This window comes from Amblyomma maculatum, chromosome 1, assembly GCF_055883805.1.
Source record: "Amblyomma maculatum isolate TAMU_Amacu chromosome 1, ASM5588380v1, whole genome shotgun sequence".
NCBI classification, from domain to species: domain Eukaryota; kingdom Metazoa; phylum Arthropoda; class Arachnida; order Ixodida; family Ixodidae; genus Amblyomma; species Amblyomma maculatum.
This window is the reverse complement of record NC_139344.1, coordinates 119952140-119977923: the sequence shown is the minus strand read 5'-3', so window position 1 is coordinate 119977923 and position 25784 is coordinate 119952140. Positions and strand designations below refer to the sequence as shown.

Here is a 25784-nt window from a genome sequence, read left to right as displayed (position 1 = left end):
CGGAGAATTAGAATTGCTCGTGCCGTACTACCAAGCAAAGTTGATCTTTTTTTAATGTTATGTGGCTTTAATTGATGGCAGGCTAACAAATCTAATTATGAAGCCCCTAAATGTAATAGGTTAACTCTCTGATATTAGTTGCCCAGCCGAATAACATTCCTTGTCTGTTTTTTTGATGCCTGCCACAACTGTCCACTCTGAAACCAAAGTCCCCAGCACATGTAAGCTGATATGGCATTCCGCAACAGTAGCTCAGTGGTTACAATGCTTTCACTGCTTGACTCGAAAACACAGGATCAAATCTCGGCTGCAGCATATGCAGTTGAGGTGTCCACTATAACAGCTGTACAGTCGAACACAGATATATCGAACTCGAAGGGGATCACGAAATAATTCGATATACAAAAATCGGCTTGTGACGGCACTTACGATGCGAAAAAACGATACCGTATTTGTCGCGTAATCAACCCACTCGCATAATGAACCCACCCTCCACTTTTGCACCCGAGAATTTGAAAAAAAAAAAAAAAATGCGTTAAGGCCAGCTCGCTCATATGCAAGAGACAGCGATCTCAGCGACGAGCGGCAGCGACAGAGCGAAAATTTTCAAACTTCTTAGAACTGCGTCCCTCTCGCCGCTCGAGCCACCGCGGAAGCTCAAAACAAGGTTTCTGTGTCGCCGCGGCGGCAGAAAATCGCGAGCATTTTCGCTTGCATGTCGATGGCGCGCGTCAGTCCGTTTCGGTCGTCTCATCCACAGCTCATTGGCAGCATGCCAAGATGCTGCGCAGCGATAACGTCAGGGCGCGTTTATGGCGGGGAGCGAACTTGGCAGAGTGCCTGTGATGGCTTGATTGCACAAGCCTGGTTCGATTTATCACGCCGCGCTTGGGGCGGGCGTCATGATCGCAGAAGCTGACCGCGTGCTTTCGCTGACTGGTACATGCAAGGATAAACGATAAAAAAAATAAATAAATAAATAAAATAAACATCCCCGCAAAAAAAAACAAAAAAAAAAACAAAAAGAAACTGCCGCTTCATAACATCCGCAGCCGCCATATCTTACGCTACGCCGCGCGTACAGCACAAAAAAAAAAAAAAAAAAAAAAAAAAAAAGGAAGCTGTCGCTTTTTAACATCCGCAGGCGCCATAGCCACGTCAGCCGCCGCGCCGCCGCACGCAGAGGGTTCGCGACACACGCTGGAGAAAGCGTCCGACGTGCTGAAAACGGGCTGAGCTGGCTTGGCGAATGCGTTGCGCGTGCTGAAGGAGAGAGATAGCTCGGCAAAAGAATGGGTACACCCACGCACATGGCTTGCAAACGTCATGTGTTGGCGCGCGGGAAACGACAACTGCAGATGCGCTCCTTTGGGGAATGGGCGCGGCGCTGCAAAGACCAGCCGTCGCCTCTCATTCCTTCCGCGCGTGGCTCGAAAACGTCACGCGGCAAACGGCCAAGGGTGATGCGATAGTCTTTGGGGCAGGCACACTTTCCAGTGCTTGGTGCGGAGTTCGATATATCGAACGACCGGTGAAATTGAGTTCGATATATGACGCGGCTTTCCTATACTTTTACATGGGATTTTCAAGGGGATATTTCGTGAGTTCGATATAACCAAAATTCTATATATCCGGGTTCGATATAACCGGGTTCGACTGTAGCAGCTTTTCCTTCCTTGTAACCAGACTTGTATATAGAACACATTACAAGTAACTGATTACTTGTAATAAATGTGAGCTAGTACCTCAGAACCAGTGCAGAACTGGTCACTGGTCTGTTAAGTAATTGATTACTTGCAATAAATTACATTTGTTTTCAATTTTTAATGCATTGATTAATTTTTGTGAGGTGTAACATTCTGTTAACTGATATATTCTTTTTGTCCTGTTATCAAAATTTCTGGTAACCTGTTATATACAGTGTATAGTATATACTTCCAAAAACAAGTTTTAACCAGTAATACAGCTTCAAGAACATGAATTTGATGGATTTAATCTTGTAATTGGTATTTGATATAGTTGCTTATGCACTATCAAAAAAAACTGGTGTTGCGTAAACTTTCTGTCAAGCTGCGGAGGACCTGTGGCAGCCCGTCGCATGAAGATGTCCACGCATACAAGCCTGGGCGGCCTGCATTTGGCTAGCCTCGTGTACCATGTTTAACATTTCGCCATGACTGCAAAAAGGAATGTCATGTTTCGCGAGTTGAGTTTTGGCTTTTTCCCCTCTGAGCATGAACAATAGCTAAGCATGGCACTTTGTGCAGCATCAAGGTTGTGTGCAAGGTCATCGTATGTAAAGGCAAGGCACTTGCTTCCAGCATGCGTATTGAAGTGCTTTTTAGTGTTTTGTTGTGTACTGGCGGAAACATTCACAAAAGACCAAATAAATTTTTGGAAAATGGCTAGATGCATCATACTATTCAGGGGTACCTCAGTTTGCAACAGCTTGCAACAAAGTAATGGTATACTTGTGATATGCTTGAAGCAAAAAAGAGCAGGTATCAAGAAAATCTTCAGGGTCAGAAACAGATTCGTATCAACTACGGAGACTCCGACATGGTGCAATATGCGACACTGATGCCACATGCTGAACTCACGAATATCAGACTATCTTGTGCACGACACAAGTTCTGTGATCTGAGTTGAATGATGTTTCATGGACCTTTGCGAGAACACAAAGCTTGGCCGTTTACTTTTGTACGGAACCATAGGGTCCCAGGTTGGTGACACATAGAGAGGCAGTGTGCATCCTCCTGTTGCCTGATAGGAAGATCTCCTTGGGACAAATTTATGTATTGCACACTAATTCCAGAATCCAGAAGTTCAAATTACTGACTCTCTCAAAGCCATTTTCAACACACTTAGGTAGTTTGGGTGGTATTTAGCACATTTTCGTCCCCTCTACAACAGTTTTCAAACAGGTTGTTTACATTTCCCATGCTCTCTAGCCATCATTGCTGTCATTCAGAGCTACTACGGCCACTTTATTGTTTTCACTACGGAGTTGCTCAAAAGTTATACATGCATAAAATAAAGAACGCGCAGGCAATCACACTATGTGATGGTCGTACAGTTTTGGTTATAATAATGCAGAGCACCATTTAAGGGTCACACTTTTCTTACGCAAAAGCGGTCTACTCATGCATGAACCCAGTAAACCTTTATACATTCTCTACAGAGTGCGTGAGAAATTTTAAAGCACCAAATCATGCTTTGTGACATTTTGGCCTTACCTATGCATTTATTTGATTCTACAATGATTGCCTTCCCATGGTGTTTTTTAGTTATATTTTGCTGTTAAATTTCTGCCCAGTGCCGCATGGACTTCTCGTGGGTGAAGGTGTTTGCAGATTGAAGTGGGTGGATGGCGATGGGTGGAGTTGGGTCAAAGGCAGTTGCATACATGGAGGCCTTCTGGAGGGTGGAGGCATTCAGTTGCGTGGGTATCAACATGGTGAAAGGGAGCGGATGAGCGGTGGGTGGGTAATGGCGATTTCAGCCTTTCTGGATAGTGGTATGAAATGGTTAGTGGTGTAAGAAGGTTTGGAATGAGGGAGGTGGAATTTGTGATGGTATGTGGATGATTCTGTAAAGTGGTGGCATGCACAACACTGTGAGGGTGGATTATTTTATAAATTTGCTGATGAACAAATATATTGTAAAAAATGGCGATATTGATATTTTCTGGACCTATGTGTTCGACGTAGCTTATGTGTTTTCCATAGTGCGCTCAGTGTAATGTTGCAAACTCCAAACCTTCTTTCCAAGGGAGAACACTTTCAGAGTATGTGAACGAATAAACACATAAGTGACACAGCATTGTGTCGTGCTTCGTAGTGTATGGGTTAACACACTGGCACTGCATGGTTCGGTTTGGTTTGGTTTATAGGGTTTAACGTCCCAAGGCGACTCAGGCTATGAGAGACGCCGTAGTGGAGGTCTCCGGAATTTGACCACACCTGAGAACTTTAATGTGCACTGACATCGCATAGCACGTGTGCAACAGCACTAGACTTCACATGAAGTGATTTTGCATTAGTCACAAAAGGCACCGATTGGCCTAGAGGGCAATAAAATATCACAGGGTTACGTCTGTAAGACATAACTGTATATGGATTACCATGTAGATTTTGATTACAGCCACTAATTAATTTATAATTAAAATTTTCTTGTCTGTTTCGGTTTTGGTTTCAACAGCTGAGCGATGACTGTGGCCATGTGACTGTGACTTCCAAGCCCTAAGTCACGTGAGGTGTGAAAAAAAAAATGACTGATTTTCGCTTGTTATTATTCCTGTCCTTGATGCAGGCTGGGTTTAGCATTATGAAGTAAAATGACAGTGGAACGATTATGCTGCTGTTTTTTCATCCCTTACGTGACCTAGATGATTTTGACATCACATGTTGCAGCCGCCACTCGGCTTGCTCGGCTGTTGAAACCAAAACAAACAAGCGGAAACACAAATTGATTATAAATTAATTAGCGGTTGCAGGCAAATATCACATGGTGAACAGACTTCAGCAATACATCTTTACAAATAATAAAACATGAACCCCAAAATTAGATGTCTGTACCGACATATATTTAAGCCAAAAATTATTTCCAAAAAATGTTGCAGACACTAATGGTGTTTTAAAATAACAGATGTCCTAACGTTCAATATCCTGGTTATAAACTGTGATAAACGAGCAGAAACCATGTAATTGCAGGGAGACCGAAGAAAACAGGCAGGCAGTTTCACCAGGATTTCACCATGCCAAACAAGAGTGATCACGCGCAAGTGTCGGGGCATGGTGCTAGAGCACCACGGTTCTAAAAATTTCATAGAGTTAACAAACTCAACCACTCTGCGACTGGGCAGGGGTACGTAACATATACTATGTTCTTGTCTGTAAAACTTTAGTCTTGCGAGTGAAGGAGCAATAATGAAATTGCTCCTTTCAAGCTAACTTCAGTCAAGGGTCAAAAATAAACCATTTGAGATAGGCCAGAGAAACCACTTGCTGATAGCCATCTGGCGCACCAGGTCTGAACAAAAGGAAGACTTCGGGGAAGAAAGCTTCGACTGTTTGCGTGATCTCGAATACTACCACTGGCTCAATAAAGCAGACAGCTGAGATTAAATTAAATTCAATTCCGTGTAGTCATGGTATGTCCTTGGATCTCTAGCTGGCTCATTTATTTAATCATTTATTAATCCTTCATATCATACCCTACTGATGCCCTAAGACAATAAATATCGATAAAAAAAATGGTACAGGCAATTTTTAATTCTGAAATTCTAATTTACTAAGTATTGCTTTCAAATAAATGTGATTTGCAAAGTTGGGGAGGACCTTCTGAAACCCCCATTTCATTTATTCCCGATAAAGAAAACCTCACGTGGATCGTTTTTCCCACCTCTATAGAAAGCCCGCCAAATTAAAAAAGAAAAAATATCACGTGACTGACGCATTCATGCGCCACGATATTGTGGTGCTCTCAACCGTGCACGGTTTGAGTGACAGAATTAGCTGCGGCCGTGACTCAACAGCCCAGTCTCAGCGCTATACAGGCTGATAATTTTTGTATTTCGCGGGCTTTCTTTAGAGCTTGGAAAAACGATGAGGCTTTCTTTATCGGAAATAAATGGAATGGCGGTTTTAGAAGGTTCTCTCAAATTCTGCAAACCCAGTTATTGTCTAAAGGCAATAGTTAGTAAATTAGAAAAAATAATTACTTTTACTTAACTTCAAAATAAAAAAATTGCCTGGGTTACCTCAAATCCTACCTCAAACTAACTGTGAGAAAGGCTTTACTCTTTTTTTGAAAAGAAAAAGATAAGTCACATGTATTAAACTTGGCTAATTTCACTAATTTTAGTACCCTTCGAGTACCAGTTTGTGGCTGACCTTGAGAATGTGTTTACAACCTGCTTCAGCCTAAATTCAAGCAGACAGCTTGTACTCAGTATGCTACTGGCCAAGCAAACCTGCTATTGGGTGCTCTGACCACTGTCAAATTGGAAATCACAGTTTAACTACCCGCATGCACTTTTTCACAAAATGCATTAACCAGCGCAATGTCAAGCTTCAAAAGCACCTGAAGATGAGCAGATCGATGCTCTTAGGACTGTTTGTGTAGTAAATAATTTCATAAAACAACTCATTGTTGATGACTTTTGTCCCATGCACTCAAATAAAATAAAACAGCAGTGGAGAAACCTTGTGAAGTACCTAAACAAAACTGCTCTGCCCTCCTCGATCGTGTATGTATTTTTTGCATATATATGAGATGATGCAAGGATTTTAGCACCTGGCTTACAGCAATGATTTATAACAGATATTATTGCTGTGAAGAGAGAATAATGATGACGCCACAGAATATCACCGGATGATTCGTTTCAAAGCTTAGGATTTTTTTTTTCATGACCCCTTTGTCAAAAAAAAAAAAAAAGAAAAAAAATGCAACAGCCTGAAGCTGATCCTCACTTTACCAGTTAGCAAATTTCCTAACGCTAAGCAGATATCACGCTAAAATGCGTATTCCTGGTTACCAGTGGATACCGAATAGCGCAGTGTAATATGATCATTATTATTGGCTAAAGGAAAGTTACTGCGACGTGGCTGGAGATATATGCGAGAACCCGTGCGTGCGCACGATGCCTGGCCACTCTGCTACCAGTCTGCTGCTGACAGTTGAGTTCGCTTGTAATAAAGCGGGCTCTGCAGGGCTCAGAAAAATACCTGTCCCGTACAAATTAATGTGCCGTAATGATTTACAGTGCGCGATAACTCGTCCCGCATGAGCTATACGTAGCAGACGCCAGCGAAATAAGGGCGCTTTCACCCTAGTGCAACGGCGAAAACCCGAATAATGTCGAATGAAACGCCTTCTATCATGGGTGGAGGTCCACATACGTCGGCAGAAGGAAAAAAATCTTCACTTTTACTGAACAGGCGCACAAAAGCATCGGTACTATGTCGCACTATTGCAGCAAAGCATTGAAAAATCGGCTAGTAGACGTTGCAGTGGCGCCATCTGGCGGCATCAATGAAACACGGCGTGCCCGAACTAGAGTCCCTAGAAGTATCTACCCGAACTCCCGAGCGTCGTCATGGTGCCACTAGAAAGTACTGTTTGTGACGTCACAAAAGCAGTGTTGCCCGAAGAAATTTTCTCAACTGAAGCTACGAACACTGCACATTTTAAAATTGTGTTGCGTGCGAATGAATTATCGCACGGCGCCAAAATGTGGTAGATTGCATCTAGGCGTAGAGGACAACCTACAGCAAAATTTTTACCAGGATATTCGAATGTCGAAAAACCTCCGGAGTTGCCCTTTAACAGATGGCTTCGCGTCGACTTCAAACCGCCACAATGCCTTCTCCTTTCCTTCTTTCCCTTATACATACATGGGGAAAATCCCCTAACTTATGTTATGCCCAAGTACCAGAGCTGATTCCATGTACACCTACCAAATTTAAAGGAGTATAGAATCAGACGAGCGATGGGAGGCCGCTCTGCGTAGCTCGCAACCGAAGCTAAAGCTCCGCATCGTGGACTGGGCCTTGAAAGTCGCCGCGACCCAAATGTGCCCAGTCATCTAGAGCGGCCCGAGGGCCTGGCGCCGTCCTGTCACTACCACCAGACCATGCAGCCGCGAGATTGCCGTGACGTCACAATCAAGTCAAGGTCAACGTTTATAGATCCTTTCTATAAACGATCTATAAATGATCTACAAAGGATCTACAGGGACTTGAATATTTGGGGGCTGGGATTTAAAACATTCCTATGCAAAATCTACTACCCCCTTCGAGCTGAAATAATGTTCACAAAGTATCAAAATATCGTCTACGTTATCTGATAAGTGATTCAACATCGTTACTTGCCTAGATTTTCCGCAATCGAGGAAAAACTGCTCTCGGCGGCGTGCACAATTTTCGCAGGAGAGAGTCGAGAAGCTATTTTGATATGGTGCGTCATCTGTCAGGCAGCGAGGCAAGCGCGCCAACGGCCGGGATGGAGCTTGCCTCACTGCTCGACAGATGACGCACCATGTCAAAGCAGCGTTTAGACTCTCTTCTGCGAAAATTGTGCACGCCGCCGAGAGCAGTTTTTCCTCGATTTCGGAAAATCTAGGCAAGTAACGATGTTGAATCACTTATCAGATAACGTAGACGATATTTTGATACTTCGTGAACGTTATTTCAGCTCGAAGGGGGCAGTAGATTTTGCATAGGAATGTTTTAAATCCCAGCCCCCAAATATTCAAGTCCCTGTATAAACGATGGTCAAGGTCACGCTGGTCATACGCGGCGTGAAAAAACAGCGATATTATAATGTGCCTTGTGATTTTTGTCCTTGAGGTAGTATGGCATTACCATTTTAGAGCATTAAAACAAAAGAAAACGATTATATTGCTGTTGTTTCATCTCTCAAGTAAACTGGACGATTTTGACATCACAACAAATCGCACAGAGATGGAACTTGGCTGTAAAAACCGAAACCGAAAGTAAGAAAAAATTTACTTATAAATTTTATAAAAATATAGGTAAATATTATGTAGTGGTTTGTGTACAGTAATGTTTTGAGCATTGTTACAAAAGCTAAAAGCGTGAGCCCAAATTTTAGGTGCCTATCATCAGCATCATTGTTGCGGCAGCCGCATGTTTTCCTCCTTTCCTCGCTCCCGCCAACTCCCGCCTTTGCAGACCACGACCACGCTGTACGCGCTCTTTTCGTCGTGAGGCTTCGTTAGTGCTGCGCGAGGGCTAGTGTCTGCACAGACTTTTCTTCGTCTCTCTAAGTTGTCATATTCTAAAATAAGCAGGCAATATGGCTTTTAAGAAGGGACCTGCTAAAGCTCAGAAGCCCGGTACGAAAGGAGGACCACAGGTAAGGACGAGCAGTAATGCTGGCTTCTGTCTCCACGTGCTAATGTCGCAGCATTGCACTGTACATGATCGCCGGCGGCAACGCGTCCGCTGATATTCATTTTCTCACGCAGGCTGTGAAAAAGGCGCCTCCCTCTAAGAAATCGCAGGCAGGCAAAGCTAAAGATGATGACGATTTGGAGGACGATGAGGACGATTTTTCCATGGACGAAGAGTCTGACCTTAGCGGTGGTAAGCATGCTACTACAGCCTCAGGATTCCGTCTCATTATATTTTTGTCGGCTGGGGAGTCTGCTGTTTACTTAATCTAGGGGCTCTGATTGTGCTCTGTTTTTGTTTATTAATGAACTGTCTTCGTCGGCGATCAGCATGGATCGATTGTTGAGAAAGCGCCTGTCACGGTGAGCCGCTGCCGACACGTGTTCCAAGTGCGGTACTGGCTTTTCGTTGGGGGATTCTCATTTCGCTAGGATTAACGAACCTGAAAGAACGTCGGGCTGTGTAACCAACTTAGCACGTTTTTCTTGTGATGTCGGGAACCTGTTGGCGGGGCTTGCGCTTTGCTAGTTTTGGCAAGATAATGCTCATGGGTGCTTGCTGGCGCAGCTTTTATCGAACTGCAACGCATTGTCGTTTATCGGGTAATAAACGGCATGTTTATTGCCATGTGGAGAGCAATGTACGGAAGGCTCGAGAACTTTGTGTTGTTTACCGATTTGTATTGTCTCTCAGCCACGTGGAAAGGTAAAAGGGCTGCACTGCCGAGAACAGCGTACCGTGTGCTGCTAGGGCGTATTTATGGTCACACTTTATTCGTTGAATACGCCTGAGATGCAATCTGCTGTCTTTGAACATTATTGATGCAGGTACTATTTAAAGAAGTAGCTGCAGGCATAATGGGGGGAGTACAGGCTTGAACAGTGAAGCGTTTTTGAGCTTGAAAAATGAAGGCGGTCACTTTTCATAGCTTGCATTGAGTGTATTGTCATTGTATCCTTCAGTTTCATACCTAAAGTTGCAGATTGTGGGGTTCATTGACACGTGAGTGTAAGTTGACACTTATGTTTGTCATACCATTACTTAAGTTGATCAAGAAACAGGTTAGTGTAAAACAAGACTACCACGAGAAAGACAGGACGACATGCTGCAGGCAACTGATTCTCAAGAATCAGTTGCCAGTAGCACGTTTGCCTGTCTTCCTCTCTCGTGTCAGTCTTGTTTTGCGTGAACTTGTTTTTTAATCAAAAATGCACCAACTAGCCCAGCAACAAGTTTTACTTCATTACACAAGTGGTTGGAAATATATGGTCTTGCGGTTGGCCCATCCTGACATGAATGGTGTAACAGTGTGAAATTTGGGCCTTGGGTTCTTCTGATTGCTTCGTTTTTCCACCAAGTGTAAGTGTGGTTTGGAGCACATTTTGTGTAATTTGCTTGGTTGCAGCATGCATCGAACATCGTTTTATGCTTAATGGTAACTGCCTGTCACTGTTCTGGTGGGAAGTGTAACAGACCTTCTTCATGAATTGTGTGTGCTGCTTGAATTGCAGAAACAGCAGTGTGTAGATTAAATTTTATATGCTCATTAGCTGTAACTTCAAAGGCAGGCTGTACTTAAAAAAAAAAAAAAAAGAAAAACAAATCATTTGAATTATGTGTCATGGTCTGGGGAAAACTTTTGTAGCTTTGTGGGTTTTGCTTGGGTGGCTAGAAATGAGTAAACACTTGTTTTAAAATTAGTTCTGTTTTCGATATACACATTTAAAGAATATATATCTGTGGTCTACGTTTCTTGAAGTGCAGAATGTGAAATTAAGTGAAGGGGAACTTGGTGGCCCAGTAAGCACCTTTTGGCGACCAGCATGCACACCAAGTGCTTTATCTGGATGGTAGCAAGTGATGCCATTGTATTGCAAAATGCTTCACAAACCAAGTCATGAATCAGTTGTGCTCTCGGCAGTGGTGCTAATGGCGAACAATATTGATTTATTTATGAAAGGGGGACAGTCTTCAAATTTTCAGCCAGAACATCGTGAAGTCTCTCTGATCTTATTCAAATTTGTGAGGTTCTTTTCACTTCATTTAAAATTTGATGGTTCATAGCCTTTTAAAAATAGTTAAGTAAAAGCATCTTTGCATAACCTCTCCAAAGTGCATAAAATAGGCCAAATTTTAATTTCAAAAGATGCCATAAAGCAGTTTGCTCACATTTGAAAGTGCAGGTCCCCACCGCAATGACACATTCCCCCCTCCTTCGTGTCAGATGTGCTGGCTCAGTAACAGGTGTGCACCCTTTGTGCCTTGAGGAACGGATTTGCAGTAGGGGATAGTTTCAGGTTCGTGGAACACTCCTTACAGGAGCTTATCCAATAGCATTTCAGGAAATTAAGCAAGAAACCCCAGTCATAATAGCGCTGTGAAAGGCACCGGCTGGCCTTCTTTCATGTATTATGAGTATAATGAAAGATAGTGAAAGGTCGCAAACAAATTTTTTTCTTGTGCGTATGACAAGGAACAAGCGCTGTGCCTAGTACTCATAGTCATCGCCAGATGTCACAAGTATCATCATCATCAAATGTTTGCAAATGCTGTTGTAGGTTTGCATTGGCCATGCGGCTGCTGTTTCCTAACATAGACACCAGTTTATGCTTTTTAGCCGGGACTACAAAACAAATAAGCAGTTGCGGCGGCGAAGTGCCACTTGTATGTAGCTTCGAGTGAGTCCTCAAGACCCGTTTCCATTTGCAACTTATGGAGGTTGCAAGAGTGTTTGGTCGAAAAGAGATTGTTTCAAATAATTCCATTGGTCGAAAAGCAAGTCACCGGCAATGAATCAGCAGTTGTTTACGACATAGAGTAGACAAATGTCGTCCCGAACAAGACCAATTCGAGAAAGCTGCCTGTGGGTCGCATTTGCAAGTGTTCTCACAGCGCGCCGTCTCTCCGGTGTGGCGACGAGGAAAACTGCGCAACGGTCGAAGCAACGCAATTTTCAAACGAAGATGCGCTGGACACTGGCAAACCCGTTCTGGTGGAGCCTCGCTGTTCCCATGTGAAGTCAGCGCTTTTTTTTTTTCTCCCGTATGGAATTCCAGTCGAAGCGGTGTCTGCTGCAAGTGTTGCTTACAAAAAAAAAAAAATAAATTGAAGCAGTCTTGTGAGCTCGGGCGACCGTTTGGAGTTGGAATGCATTTTCATGTCTGCTTCAGCAGCTACACAGTACGCATCGTGCCAAAATAGATAGAAATGAATATAGCAAGCCAGTATTAAAACATATAATAAATGCACATTTAGTTTCGTGCTACCGTCTGCCATGTGTCAGTACGCATGCACAGATCCCTCTGAGGGGGATAGATGGCGCCATGCCCCCTTCAAATGGTGGTGATTTTGGCATGCAGGGGCCAGTCGGCGCGTGCATTATTTTTGCCGATCAGTGATATCGAAGGAGTCGATAAACATGTATTACTCTGTCATCAAAAACATGGCGCGGTCACTGCAGAAACTGCTGCATTTGGAGTACAGATGTGCACTGGCCGAAATTTTAAGCCCGAGCCTGGCGTGGACCTGACGCTGTGGTCCTGAGCTAAGCCCCGCCCGACTTTGAAAGTGGCTAAGCCTGAAGGTTCTTTCAGTGCTGGCCTGCTTCCGCAGCACAAGAAAGAGCTGACAGCTCCCCCTCTTAACAGCCCAGTCAAACCGGTTTCTCAGAGGATTGTATAATGGACTATATATATGCTTATCGCACAATGGCCGTATTTGCGCTTTTGCAAAAGTCAAATGTTTTTGTGATCAGGGTGTCTGGCCCGGCCCTCTCGAGACATATATACTGAAACACTTTCCTGTCCACAGGAAAAGGGGTTGTTTTTAGGTTGATGTCATTAATATTTCTTTAACAAAACTTGCTTGGTACAGGAGTGTCTAGTATCAAATTGCAGAGGAATTCCTCTTCACAATGATATTAGTGAGAATCAACATATTAAGTGAAAAAAAAAAAAAAAAAATACGCAAAAAATTTAATTGAAAAATAAACACACAAAAGCATCAGTTTCTTGACACAAATAAAAAAAAATTCAAAAATATATGTTCTTATATCAGGCATCAACGCAACATTGCAGCAAATTCTAGCTTTGTGTACAGTATTTGCTGAGTTAGCAAAGAAAACAGTAGTCTAGGTCGACCCCTGGCTGTCCTTTAGCGGATAACAGGACTGCAGATAACAGTAGTGACCTGCAGAACAGTGATTTATTATCAGCGTGCAGCAAAAGCGGAACTTTTTGGGGATGAAAGTGAAACTTGTCGGGGCATGGCTATCGACGTTTGGGTTGGTTTGACTTTTTGCTGTCGGAGCTAATGTATAAAGACCTGAATTCGTCTTCCGAATCATCACTGCTGGTGTTAGCATTCAAAAACGAGCTCTCCGATGCATCAACTTTCGTGGAAACTCTTGTTTCTGGCGGCAGGAGCATGCGACGTCAACGCCGTGACGTAAACAGTGAGCGCCGATCACCTGACTCCGGAGACCATCAGGACAGGCGCGGCACGGCGGAACAAAATAACACTGAAAGAAAAGTTCCTCTATTTCTCATTGGATGATGCCACTTGTCAAGAAGCGCATCGAAAGCGGGAAAATTCGAATTCTGAAACCATCGATAGCGGACGAAACGTATCAGGGCATGGTTGTTGACGTTCCGGGTTGGTTTGATGTAGTTTTGCTGTCAGTGCTAGTCTAAAAAGCTGGAAGTCATCCTTCGAGTCATCACAGCTGCTGTTCGCATCGAAAAATGAGCGCGCCGTCAACACTATGATAAAAACAAGGAGCGCCGATCACCTTACTCCGAAGGCTATCTGCACAGGTTCAGCACGGTGGAAAAAATAAAACCAAAAGCAAAACTGAAAGAAGGGTTTCTCTATTTTCTTCTGGATGACTCCACTTGTTAAGGAGTGCTTCGAAAGTGGGGAAATTCGAATAGTGAAACCATCGGTGAGAATGGGCAAGGACAGGAAAGCGTTAACCCGGTCCCGGCCTGAGGTAGAGGGCTTCCGAGCGGCCCGGGCTGAGTACGGGCCAGCCTGTGCACAGCACTAATTTGGAGAATGCAAAAGCAGTAGCGTGACTATGGTGTTAACTCCTAATCGACGACTTTCTTCATATACTTACACACTCCGGTAAGATTCGACCGCCGCTCTTCTATACTCCGTTTCATGCATCAGGTGCAACACAGAGAAAGCAACGGAAGTAGTCCGCAAGGAAAAAAAAGGAGGCGTATCACTATGCGCTTGTTTCATAGCCGAGGGATTTCTGCAGAAACGGGCTTTATTCCGAGCATACACATTTGCAATAACTTGCTTCGCGTGCCTGGACATCTTCGCAGTGCGGATCTTATAGAAACAATTCGCTCCGAAGAGACAGTCGAGGTCGCTGCGTTGTGCGGCACAGACGGCACTGCTAGCAGGGTTGCAGGGCAGCGAAAACGACAAACAAAACATACAAGTTCACCGAATCCGATCTTTTCTCCCTAAAAAAGGTGCTTTTCATAGAGTTGATGGCAAATGTAAGATGTATTAGGCTTGCAGACAAAGCAACTTTTATTTCTTCTCGTCAAGAGCAGGCACTATTTTTCATCGCAGATGCGGGGAGCGCACACAAGAGCTCTAGCTTTGGCAGTATTGCACTTGATGTATAAAACAGAGTATGACCCCTAACTACCACTCGTCTTGTAATTTTTTTGGCGTCGGCCTCGTGGCATTCAAGGTACAGTGTGACGCTGCCTTTCGATTGGCTGGGTGTGTGAGTGTCAAACTACTGACATTAACCTGTACTCAGGAGCAGGTTTTTAGGAATTTTTCTTTCATTTTAATCTCTTTTCTCTCACTGCCGCTGTAGTTTTCCTCAGCGTCCTGTGGTGTCCTTACGTTAAGCAAGAGTTAACTGCTCACGAACACAGTGTTGAGTAGTGGTTAACGTGTTCAAATGTGAATCAGAGGGACGTTGGTTCGACTCCTGGCGGGGATACAATTTTTTTGTATTGGGTGTTTCTTACGTATCAGTCCGAGGGGACTCATTTTGATAAGATTTTGTCAACACAACATAGCCTAGTAGGGATTTTGCCTTAATAAAGCAATAGTTTGCAAGATTGATTTTGATACAGCCATTCCAAATCAAGCTAGCAAGGCAAACTAAAAGAAAAATATTTTATATGAAGATCTGTCTGAGGTCATATTTAGTTTGGGCACAGGTCTATCACAAAATGAGTAAACTGCGTCTGTTCTCAGCAGGCGCTTTTTGGTGCAGTAGACAGACGTGCAAAATTATTATTCCTCATGGTTTCAACATTTGCAGAAAATGTCTCTGCAACTTTTCAAACAAATGGCAGTGTCTTAGTACAAGAGGCTGCAGTTTCCTTAGCCTTCCGACATGCAGTGAACATGTGGTAGTACACAGTGCTTTGCAGTCTGCATGCAGCATTTACCAAAAGAAAAGAATTTCCAGCGTAGAACTTTAAATTCTTCATTGCACTACTGCACGCCACCTCCGAGATGCTTACACCATATGGACTCCGGGACACACCGACCTGGAATGAAACGAGGCCGCCAACACCTCAGCCGAAGGATACGTAACCGAGCACCACTTTTAGAGGGAATTTGGAGAACCCAGCATTTACCCAAGAAGTAGCAAAAAGTCTCAACATGGAGGTTTCAAACATACTAGACGAGCTCATTGAGGCTACCACAGTCTTGTAACAGCAACGACTTCTGTCTAGAAAAGCTTCGAACCTCGAGCAAGGCTCAAACTTGCGGAGGATATCCTAACAGAAGTAAGGAACAAAATCAGAATCCCACCACTCAAGGAACACGCACCTGGTTCATCATGAAAGCTGTACAGAAAAAAATATCTAGCAAACAAGCAGGACATGGTTTATATAGACGGGGTGTAATACGAACGCATAACGGGTTTCGTAGTCCTATCAACTAGGGAGGACAGGGACCAATTCTCGTGCTGCGGCATTCGACAGAAGGACGCAGCAGCGGCTGAGGAGATTGGCCATTGCACTAGCCCTAACTCAACAGAATGTAACCAATTCCCAATCGGCTGTCCGAAACTAAAACGCAGGCAGGGTGTCTGCTGAAGCAGTTAATATTCTGGCGAGACTGCACATGCATTGGCCCGAGGACTTTGCACATTGGGATACCAGTGTGGTCTAGTCGAGAAGATAGCCCCTTCAGAGTGAGGAGCTGAACACATGATTTTTTAAATTATTGCTGATTAGAAAGACACACACACTACCTTGAGTAGGCGAAAATGTGAGCAGAAAGGAATTTGTCATATTGGACAGAGTTGAAGGTGGTGGGTTACCCACTCGCACTAAGCAGCTTACATCCGCGATGTAGGACTCCCGGTGTAAACACTAATGAAATTGCTGACATATACACATGGTGTGGATATGCGCTAGCTACAAGTAACCAGGCAGGATTATGGACTCCAGAGAGGCTTTAATGATCACCCAGAATGAAGTCTTATACACTGCCGAATCCCAATCCAGCCTGCTCATTGGGGAGGAAGATGACGGCGGTCAAGACTCAAGTCATCACCCTCTGATTTTTTGATGGGTTCAGATAAAGTAATTTCATTCATCCCACCTCACCTGAAACTAACCAGAGAAGAAGCAGTCACCCTCTGAAAAGTACAGATGTGATGCTATATTAAAAATGCCTACCTATGCCTTTAGGTAGGCGTAACTGATTCAGCTTATTGTTGGCCCACATTGTAACGCTGAAGGTCAATTCATTCTGATTTGTACCAGCTGTAATATTGGCCATTGCCTCCTTAGTGTGAGCCTAGAATTAGTCGCAAAAGCTCTGCCCCCCCCCCCCCCCCCCCCCTACACTTCCCCATTATCCCTGCTGCAGTGGTTATGGTGCTCAACTGTACCCAAGAATGCAGGATCAAATCCCGGCTGCGGTGACCACTTTTCGATGGGGGCCAAAAGCAAGGTGCCCGTGTGCACTGGCAAGTGCACGTTAATAGACCCACCCCAGGTGGTCAGAATTTCCGGAGCCCTTCACTGTAGTGTGTTCATACCCTCAGTCGCTTTGGGACGTTAAACCGCATAAACCAAACGAAACCTTTCTTATGTCCTCCTTGGGACAGCAGCGAGATCCTCTTGCTGCGGCTGTTTCCAACTGTGGTCTGTCTGTCGGGGCTTTTGAACCACGTGAGCAGATGTCTGCATGTTGTCGCTGCCTCTCTTGCAAACAGCAGCTTTGTTTTGTTGGGCCTGTTTAAGCTTGCTTTGAGCTATTAGGCCCACTTATTCGACAAGAAAGGAGTTGACCAAGTGAGGGAGCTGCTGAACATAGCCCTGTGTATTTTTTGCCATAGAAGGTGCTCAGCTGCTACACAATTGCTCGGAGGTTAGCAGTCATTGAGTATTGGTGACTATTTTGAGAAGAGCAGAGCTGTAGGGCGCCTGCCAGATGTGGAGTGCATTTGGACAGGGACAGCAGAAGTGGCACTGTTCGGCTGCTCCCTTGCGCATATTAGAGGAGACAAGTTGAACAGTGAGGATGATACAGAGAAATCTGAATTCACTTATGCACAGGTGCATTCAAGCTGTGTATTCTTGCACACTGATTGCAATCATTGCTCCTTCGGCTTACATCGGCAGATCACGACCAGCAATTTTCTTGCTCATATTTTGCTTGATTTCTTTATCAATTGAAATTGCCACTTCAGTACTGCCGAAGCTGCCTAAGACGACATATGCATACCGGAGAGCTCGTGGCTTTTTACCTAGCTTATTTTCAGATAGAAGTAGGAGACCTTGTGCTGGAGTACATTTGGCATTAAATTACAAGAGCAGTAACAGCCGACAACAGCTTAAACTACAGCGATCCCAGCGACGACACAGGATCATGGTCTGCTATGTCGGTGCTTGCTCACAAGAACTACAGAAGGAAAGGTGACAGCTTTAAAAATGCACAAATTCAGTCGAGCAGCGGCTCCAGCAAGAGGAGGAGTAAGAGGAGTCACGTGATCCCACTTGCTTTTTAGGTTGATGCTAGCTAGCTAGCCCTGTTCACCGGTGGATCTCACCCCTAATACCGGAGGGAAATTGAAAAATGCATGCTTATTTGCGGTTCTCTGACCTTAAGAATTCTAATACTGCATAATGATATGGTGGCATACTGGTGAGCAAAAGTTAATGCATAAATATTTTGCGTCCGAGAAAGTTGGTTGGTTGGTTGGTGGGGTTTAACGTCCCAAAGCAACTCAGGCTATGAGAGACGCCGTAGTGGAGGACTCCGGAAATTTCGACCACCTGGGGTTCTTTAACGTGCACTGACATCGCACAGCACACGGGCGCCTTGCTTTTCGCCTCCATCGAAAAGCTGCCGCCGAGGCCGGGATTCGATCCCGCGTCCTTGGGAACAGTAGTCGAGCGCCGTAACCACTGCGCCACCCCGGCGGGGTCCGAGAAAGTGATGCACAATTTGTCACAATGATTACAACTGCTAGGTGATACTTTCATGCACTTGCAGTGGGACTATCTTTTTCAGAATGTTATTTTTTTCTTACTCATTCTGTAGGTGCTAGTACTTACTTGTGTTGGATACTTTATGTGCAGCTGATGAAGACTTGGATGATGAGGAGCTTGATGATGAAGAGCTTGATGATGAAGACCTTGATGACGAGGAGTTGGGTGACGATCTAGATGAAGAATCTGAGGATGAAGACGGTGAGTTCACTTTCACATGAATGTTAATCAGGGTTAGGAAAGCTACACCATCACTGCATCACTCTCTGCCAGAAATATTCAATTGGCCAAAATTGTGCTAAGTTGCGTGAAAGGCCTTTGAGAATATCTGCAATTTAGAACAGTTTGGCAAACAGTGCCTGATATTCAGTGCGCTTCACACCATACCAGTAATCTTTTCCTTTTTAATATTTGGGAATCTTGGAATTTCCAAATGGTGCCTACTTTGTTGCAGCGTATCTCAATTATAGCTCTGGTGCTCATTTCTTGAATTACTTCCAGATCATAAAATAGCACACATGCTGTAATGATCCTTCATGATGGAAAATAGCACAAAATGCTGTAATGATCGCCTTGTATAGAAATTGTGCCAATGTGTGCCATTGATCTGTGCGCTCCCCCCCCACCCCCTTCCCTTCCTTTTTGCAAAAGAAGGAAGAATAATTCAGTTCAATTTGGAATTGGCCCTACCTCTCAAATAAGAGGTGAAGAACATACTCCCATTGAAATCATTGTGGCTTATGAATTGTTGTCTGCTTTCTTGATGAGGCTGGGGTTGGGCATTTTTAGGCGGGCCTTACGCCAACAGAACGCTTATGCGAAGACTGGAGACGACGGGGCTGTTGTGTGATGCATCATTGGGCAATACTCGAAAGTTATAGTGCCACCGGGCAGTACATTAGAGACTGCCTATTTTACGTGTTGCTCTTGACACTTGCTTTAGTTGGGAATGCGTTATCATGGAACAGGCCACTCGGCTGGCAACGATGTGTGTGCTATTAACAGCAGCAATGAAGTGAGTAGCCAAGCCTTTCCAAGACAGTTGGGCTGCTATGTCTATCGACTCTAAGGCCTTTGAACGCTGCCACACGGGCGTTTTCAATGGCTATTGAGTCGATAGTCTATCGAGTCAATGGAACCGTTCTCAACTCTTATTGAGATCTCGAAGACCTTCGAACTTTGCGCAAGGTTGCTAGCCTACTCTCGTGCACAGCGTGTTTATGATACAAAAACATAAACAAGTATTATTTTATATCTTTAATTTACACAGGAAAATATTAGTGTACATATTCATTTTAATATAACATCGCTCTTTTTTTAAGGTGCATTATTTTTGTACTCCCTACCACTGTAACTTGCGCCGCCGAGAAAAGCAAACACAATAAAAAGCACAGCTGTATAAACGTCAACGCGTTTCAAAAAAACAAATTTGTCCTTTAATAACAACCTGCGGTTACTAAAAAAAAAAGGTAACAGTTATATGTTAATTTGCATTTATACTGTCAAATCTCGATGTAACGAATCCCGCGGGACCGCCAAAAAAAAATCATTTATTTTGAAATGTTGTAATGCAAAATCTGCGATTATAAGCCAGTGGTCAAACCTAGGTATGCAAATGGCAGTGGGCACGTGTGTAGACAAGCAAAACCTCAAATAAAAATGTTGTACTAACCCCAAAGCTGATTTATTTGAAGAAATCAATTATTTCCTTCTGCCGCGTGCAGCAAACACGACCGTGCTCTACATTACACCACTACAGCACATACACCTTCCACTTTGCCGAAAACCTCGTCGCATGCATGATTGCACCGAGCGATGAAAGTACGGACTTTGTCCATGTGAAAAAGAAAATAGAAAAAAAAAAAACGAGTTAGATATGACCTCATCTTCAATGCTCCCCGAAATTTGAAAATCTTGTCTCGGTCTTTCAAAATGATTGCGGCAGTCGATGGGGCAATGCTACCTGTCTGTAGAGGCTGAATTGCTTTTTCCTTGCGTCGATTTCTTGCAGTGAAAGCGGCTGCGTTCATATCTTCTTGGCTCTTCGCTGGCTGATATTACTCTCGCACAAACTTCACAGTAAGATAATCCGCGGCGCAAAAAAAAAAAAAAAAAAAAAAAAAAGTCAGCATGCTCGAACGCACAAACGACCGACCAGCGAACGACACACAAGAAAAAAACGCAGGTGGCTAGGCCTGCTGGCTACTGCGTAATAAACCATAGCCTCGTGGTTGGCACTAGGAGCTGGTACTAGATGTGCTGATAATGATAGCTGCATCCCTTGGAGCATACACACAGAAATGACGGTTTCTGTTTCACGTGAGAGTTGCAAGCTGCAGTGCTGTTAATTTGAGATAGTTGAATTCGTAATACTGATGTTCCAAAATTATAGAAATAAAATACATTCGTTATTCAAATGTATGCTATTTTGAAATTCGTAATTCTAAAATAGTTTTACATTAAAAACATAGCAAATCTGTCTGAGATTCTTAAAAAAATTTGTGAATTTGAAAAATTCGTTAATGTCGTGTTCGTAGTAACGAGATTTCACTGTAGAAAGATTTTAGTTCCTTGGCAAAACAGAAAGCAACGATAGTGGTGCCACAAAAATTTGGCGCCTAACACCAGAACTATTTCAATAGCCTTTGAGTTTTGCCGTGTAGCAGCGGCACAACTCCGAGTTCAATCGCAATGGAGAATCTCGAAGGCTGTCGACTCAATCGCCTTTGAAAATGACTGTGTGACGGGTATTAGTTTAAATCCAAAATGGTAGATGACACTTTTCTGGTAGTCACTGGTCGCTTGTTTGTGTAATAGCGAGAGCAAAATTGTAAAAAGAAAAAAAAACTGCACAGCATTGCTGGAGTCAGTTTTAATTCATACAACTGAACTTCCGGACTCGCAGGATCTGCAGAATCTGTCTTGATTACGTAGACATTCCTATGAGGTGGCTGATGGTTCCTTACTAAAGTCTGAAATATTGTGCTAGTTTGGATTAGTAGTCCGAAAAATTCATTGGCTACTGTATTAAAGTTCAATTTAAACTTTGGAATTTGTATTGAGCATGTTGTAAAAGCGTGGTGTTAGCGGCTTGAGTACACAGTGTGGAATCCTAATGGCAAAATATTTTCAGCTGACAGTGTGGCAGTTTGCGGTGTTTGTGATCTTGGATTAATACAGCCATACCATTGTTTTTTAATTCCAGTGCCAGCTGCTAAGGCTGCAAAGCTGGGAGCATCTGCAGCAAAGGGAGATGGCCAGCAGCAAAAAGGCCAATCGAAGCAGGAGCAGACACCGAAGCAAAAGGTTTCAGTGCAGGCCACCAATGGCAAGCGCAAGGCGGAGGATGATGAAAGTGCCTCTCCTTCCAAGAAGATTCGATTGGAAGGTAAGTGGACTGTACCCTTTTATGTGTCATGAGTTGGGCAAGCCATAAGCAAGCGTCATGTTTGTAAACAAAGATGGTGCTGTAAGATGTTAGTGCACTGGGTTTAATCTCGGCCACAGTGGCCGAGATTAAACCCATGGGTCCGAACTCGGCAGTGGAGCGCTCTACGCACTCGGCCACAGTGGCAGTGTGGTACAGAGTTTTCCGCCACTGTATTAAGTTTGGAATACATATCACAGAGGGCAAATTTCAATTTGTATGCTAGCAGGCGGTGTGTATAATTTATGTGGAGGCTATTGATGCTTGTGTGAGAACGGCACATAACTCTTTGGGCCAGTGTGATGAAGTCTTGTGTATTTATTTATGATTCAGGTACCATCAGCAGCAAAGTGCTACGGTCAGCTGCTTGCAACACCTACTTCCTGCTCACTACAGGAACATCAATTTTAATTAGTGGTCAGGCCCATTTTCCCATATACCAAATGTGTTTAAGGGGAGACACTGGTCTTAAAACACATTTTTTTATTATTAGAGATGTCACAATGAAGTTCGGTGTGTGTATGTATTTCTTCCTGCTAATGAAGTTATGGTTTTTTTTTTTTTTTTTGTTTTTTTTAGCCGACGAGAGCGTGGGGCTAGGATGTCCAGCTCCAAGAACAGTATTTTGAGCTGTGAAAACTTTCTTGAGGGAACTAGCGGTCCAGTGCCAAGGAAGCCCGGGGCAAACAGTTGGGTGGCCCTGAGAAGCTCTATTGTGACGCTCGTGCGGTTGACCGCTCGCATCTTAGCGCTCTCGCCGGTTGCGCGCTTCTTTGTGCGCAATAAAGTTGTTAACGCTTTTATACCCACAATTGCGAACTCGGCGCGCAGAGGCCGCGGTGAAAGGTTGCCGATTTTCGAAACCCTTTCCCGACAGAACGGACTTAGCGGCGACTGCTCAACACAGTGCGACGACTCCGCCGTAGTACACGGCGGTGGCATCAACAAAAGGTGTATCATGATCAGGGATGCAGTTCGCACTGTAATTTGAACCCGCGGTGTCATCGTAACGCAAGTCCTGGCGCCTTCTGGCTTTTGTTCCACGCCTGTTTCTTACGGCTTCCAAAGGCTTGTGCGTGCATGGTTACAATCTACCGTTTTCCGGCATCTCGATCGCAAGGGAAAAAAAAAAAAGAAACTGCATAAAACTGTGCGTTGAGAAACTTGAGCGCAAACGCAGACGCACACGAATAGGCAGCCACGCCGGCGAACGTTAAAACAGGGGAAAAAAAAAACATTGACGCGCTGGTCACGCCAGTCAATAGGAGATGCGGAACGGCGTGCTTAAAAAATCAAGCGCCCCACATGACAGCCAATCACAGACCATAAACGGCCTTTGGAAAACCGGCGCTCGCAGCCATACCGCTTGGGCGACGCCATTTTGAGATAGCGCCAATTGCACACAAAGAAAACGGCTTCAAACCAAGCCCAAGATGACGGCGATTGGCCAGCTAGAACGCCCACGGCGCGTGCTAGAACTTGAAACAAATTTTGTCTTCTCAGGGGGCATTTCACGGCTGCCGTGATGATTTGAAAACTGATTTTATCGCATTTCCTGACCGAATTCAGTGTTAATAATTTGAGTGCAGGTGCTCAAAAGGTTAAACCTTCGGAAAATATGTATTTCTTAGTCGCTTTTTTATCATTTTCGGCCGTTCTAAGACCTGCGTCTCCCCTTCAGGCGCGTCAATATAGGAAGCTCAGTACACATGTGCTGAAGGCAACCCACTGATGATTGAAAACACCTGTTCTGCTTCAAAAACCTCCATTCTGCAGCTCTCCTCTTGCATATCACTACACCACCTAGCCAAATAGATGAATGCTCATTTTCGTACACAAAGCTATCAACCCTTGAAAAAAGAACAGGTCGGCATTTATTGTGCGTCGGAGCGTATCAGCCTGCTTGCAAATGCTGATTTCCAGTTCTTAACCTCCCTGTTTGACTATCCCAGATTATAGTGTGTTAATGAATAACTATGTGCATCAAGTAACTGAGTACCAATGCAGAGCATACACCAACGCACATAGATTGTGGAGTGCAATAAAGTATTGAACACTGTCTACGGAGCAGTGCGCATTGACGGAGGGCGCTTGCTGTCGAGTGTAGGAGCGCACCAGAAGCCTGTGGTGCGGGCAGTAAAGGACTCTTGTCTATACAATAGGGAACCCAAGCTCAAGTTTCGCCGCGCGACGGCAGCGCCGCATTCCTGGCGTGGTGGCGAAATGTGAAACGATGGGGCTTCGCCGGAGCAGACGCTCTGCTAGCTTCCCGTGCACGCGCGGCGACCGCATTGCGCCTGGCGGTTATTTGGCGATACAAAAATGTTTCCGCTGATGCGAAACGGATGTATAAGTAGCATTGTGTCATAGGAAGCCACAATAGTAGGCGAAGCACCAAAAGTTGAAGCTCACGTGTGAGACTTTGCAGATTCCTTTGGAAGCGTGTCTGCAAGACCTGTTTTCCAATCGCGTGACAGCGTTCTGAGAAGTCTCTCGTTCTTTGTGGAAACGAAAAGAGCCAATTTCCCCTTTCTTCCTAAACTCAGAAATGTTGATAGTTGACAAATACGGCATCGAGAGGCATCAAAAAAGTACAGTGGTTTAACACCATGCATAAAAAGTGAAGAGGATGGAAGATTATCTTGCTCTTCGCTCCCCGCGTGTCTAGTTTTGCCGATTTTCTGTGCTCTCTCCCTGCTTTGTGAGTGCTCTGAAAGGAACCAAGTCAACAGATGCGACGTCCGCGATTGAGACTGATGTGTGATTGTGCCCTAAGTGTCCACAGCTGCCTTTTCATTTTTAGATTGATTAAGAAAATATCTAGGAACGAGGCATTTTTTTTTCTTCGGGGGTGGGGGCGGCGTTGGAAAACATGCCTTGCTGAGACGCTTTTACAGATTTTCGCAAATTGGCCAATGAGTGAACCAATTATTATTATTATTAATAACGAAGATAGGTCGGAAGTGCAGTACAAAAGTGATCCTAGCTATGGCTCTACTGACACTACTCGCACGCTGCACCCCATTCGTGTCACAGGGTTCGTGAGTGCAAACCAAATATTATCATAAATGAAGCACAACCATTTAATAAGAACCGAAATAAAACACTATGTAGTAAAAGCTTGGATTTCACCTGCCTTCCGAGCCAGAGAGCCGGTTATGTCGCGTGCAGCGCACGGAGCACGCATGTGCTTATGAGATTGCTAGCGTTCTTGTCATTGAAGAAACACCTCCTTCGGACTATATACTTATTCTTCTACTGCAAGATTTCCTTTAGTCGCGTCGTAATCATGAAAAACAAATCCGTATATAGATCGCATGCTGCAGGCCAAAACGGTGGTCAGCGAGCGGGCCACTTTATTTCACAGTAGTGATGATGCCTTAGCAGTTTTTAAACATTATATGCGACAATATAATTACATAGCGGACTTACCTCGAGATGCACTTCCTACGTTTTTACTAACGTGGGACGCATTCACAATCATTATTTATTCATCCCCGTCTGTTGTCTGCTCTACAGTGCAGACGTGTATAAAAAGTTTCCCGCCTCTAAATAAGTATCCTTCATGAAAATACGCATGAAGTTGCCCAATCAAGACGGAATGCAGGTGGCATGTCGCGGTGTGCCTGCGGGGGTGCGTCAAGGCGCGTTCTCGTGCGAGAGAAAGCGCACGGCGCACGCTGCGCGGCGTCCAGTGTGTGCTTTTTTGTCCGCGCGACAAAGCAGCGCGAGACGTCTGCACGTGCGCGGAAGCGAGCGAGCGAAAGGAGAAAACTTGCACGGGATGCCTGGGTGGTGCCGCCGCGTATATCCCCAGTTTATATGTTTCTGTCAGAGATGGCGCTCCCTGTCAGGAGCAGCAGCGCCGCTCGACGGTGCTTTGGAAGCCTATTCGAAGCCTGTTCGAAGTTTGCTCAATTTTTGTAATTCTACTAATGCATA

General features: G+C 44.4%; 1 protein-coding gene across 1 annotated transcript in view; it reads left to right on the top strand.

Annotated features, from left to right (window-relative positions):
- Window positions 1-8675: 8675 nt before the first annotated feature.
- LOC146203722 (uncharacterized) overlaps window positions 8676-25784 on the top strand; it is a 57509-nt gene continuing 40400 nt past the window's right edge. The window contains exons 1-4 of the mRNA XM_084588888.1: window positions 8676-8880; window positions 8993-9110; window positions 18506-18616; window positions 21621-21803. Coding sequence (XP_084445014.1) covers window positions 8821-8880; window positions 8993-9110; window positions 18506-18616; window positions 21621-21803 — 472 coding nt within the window. The 5' untranslated portion in view covers window positions 8676-8820. The remainder of the gene's footprint in view (window positions 8881-8992; window positions 9111-18505; window positions 18617-21620; window positions 21804-25784) is intronic.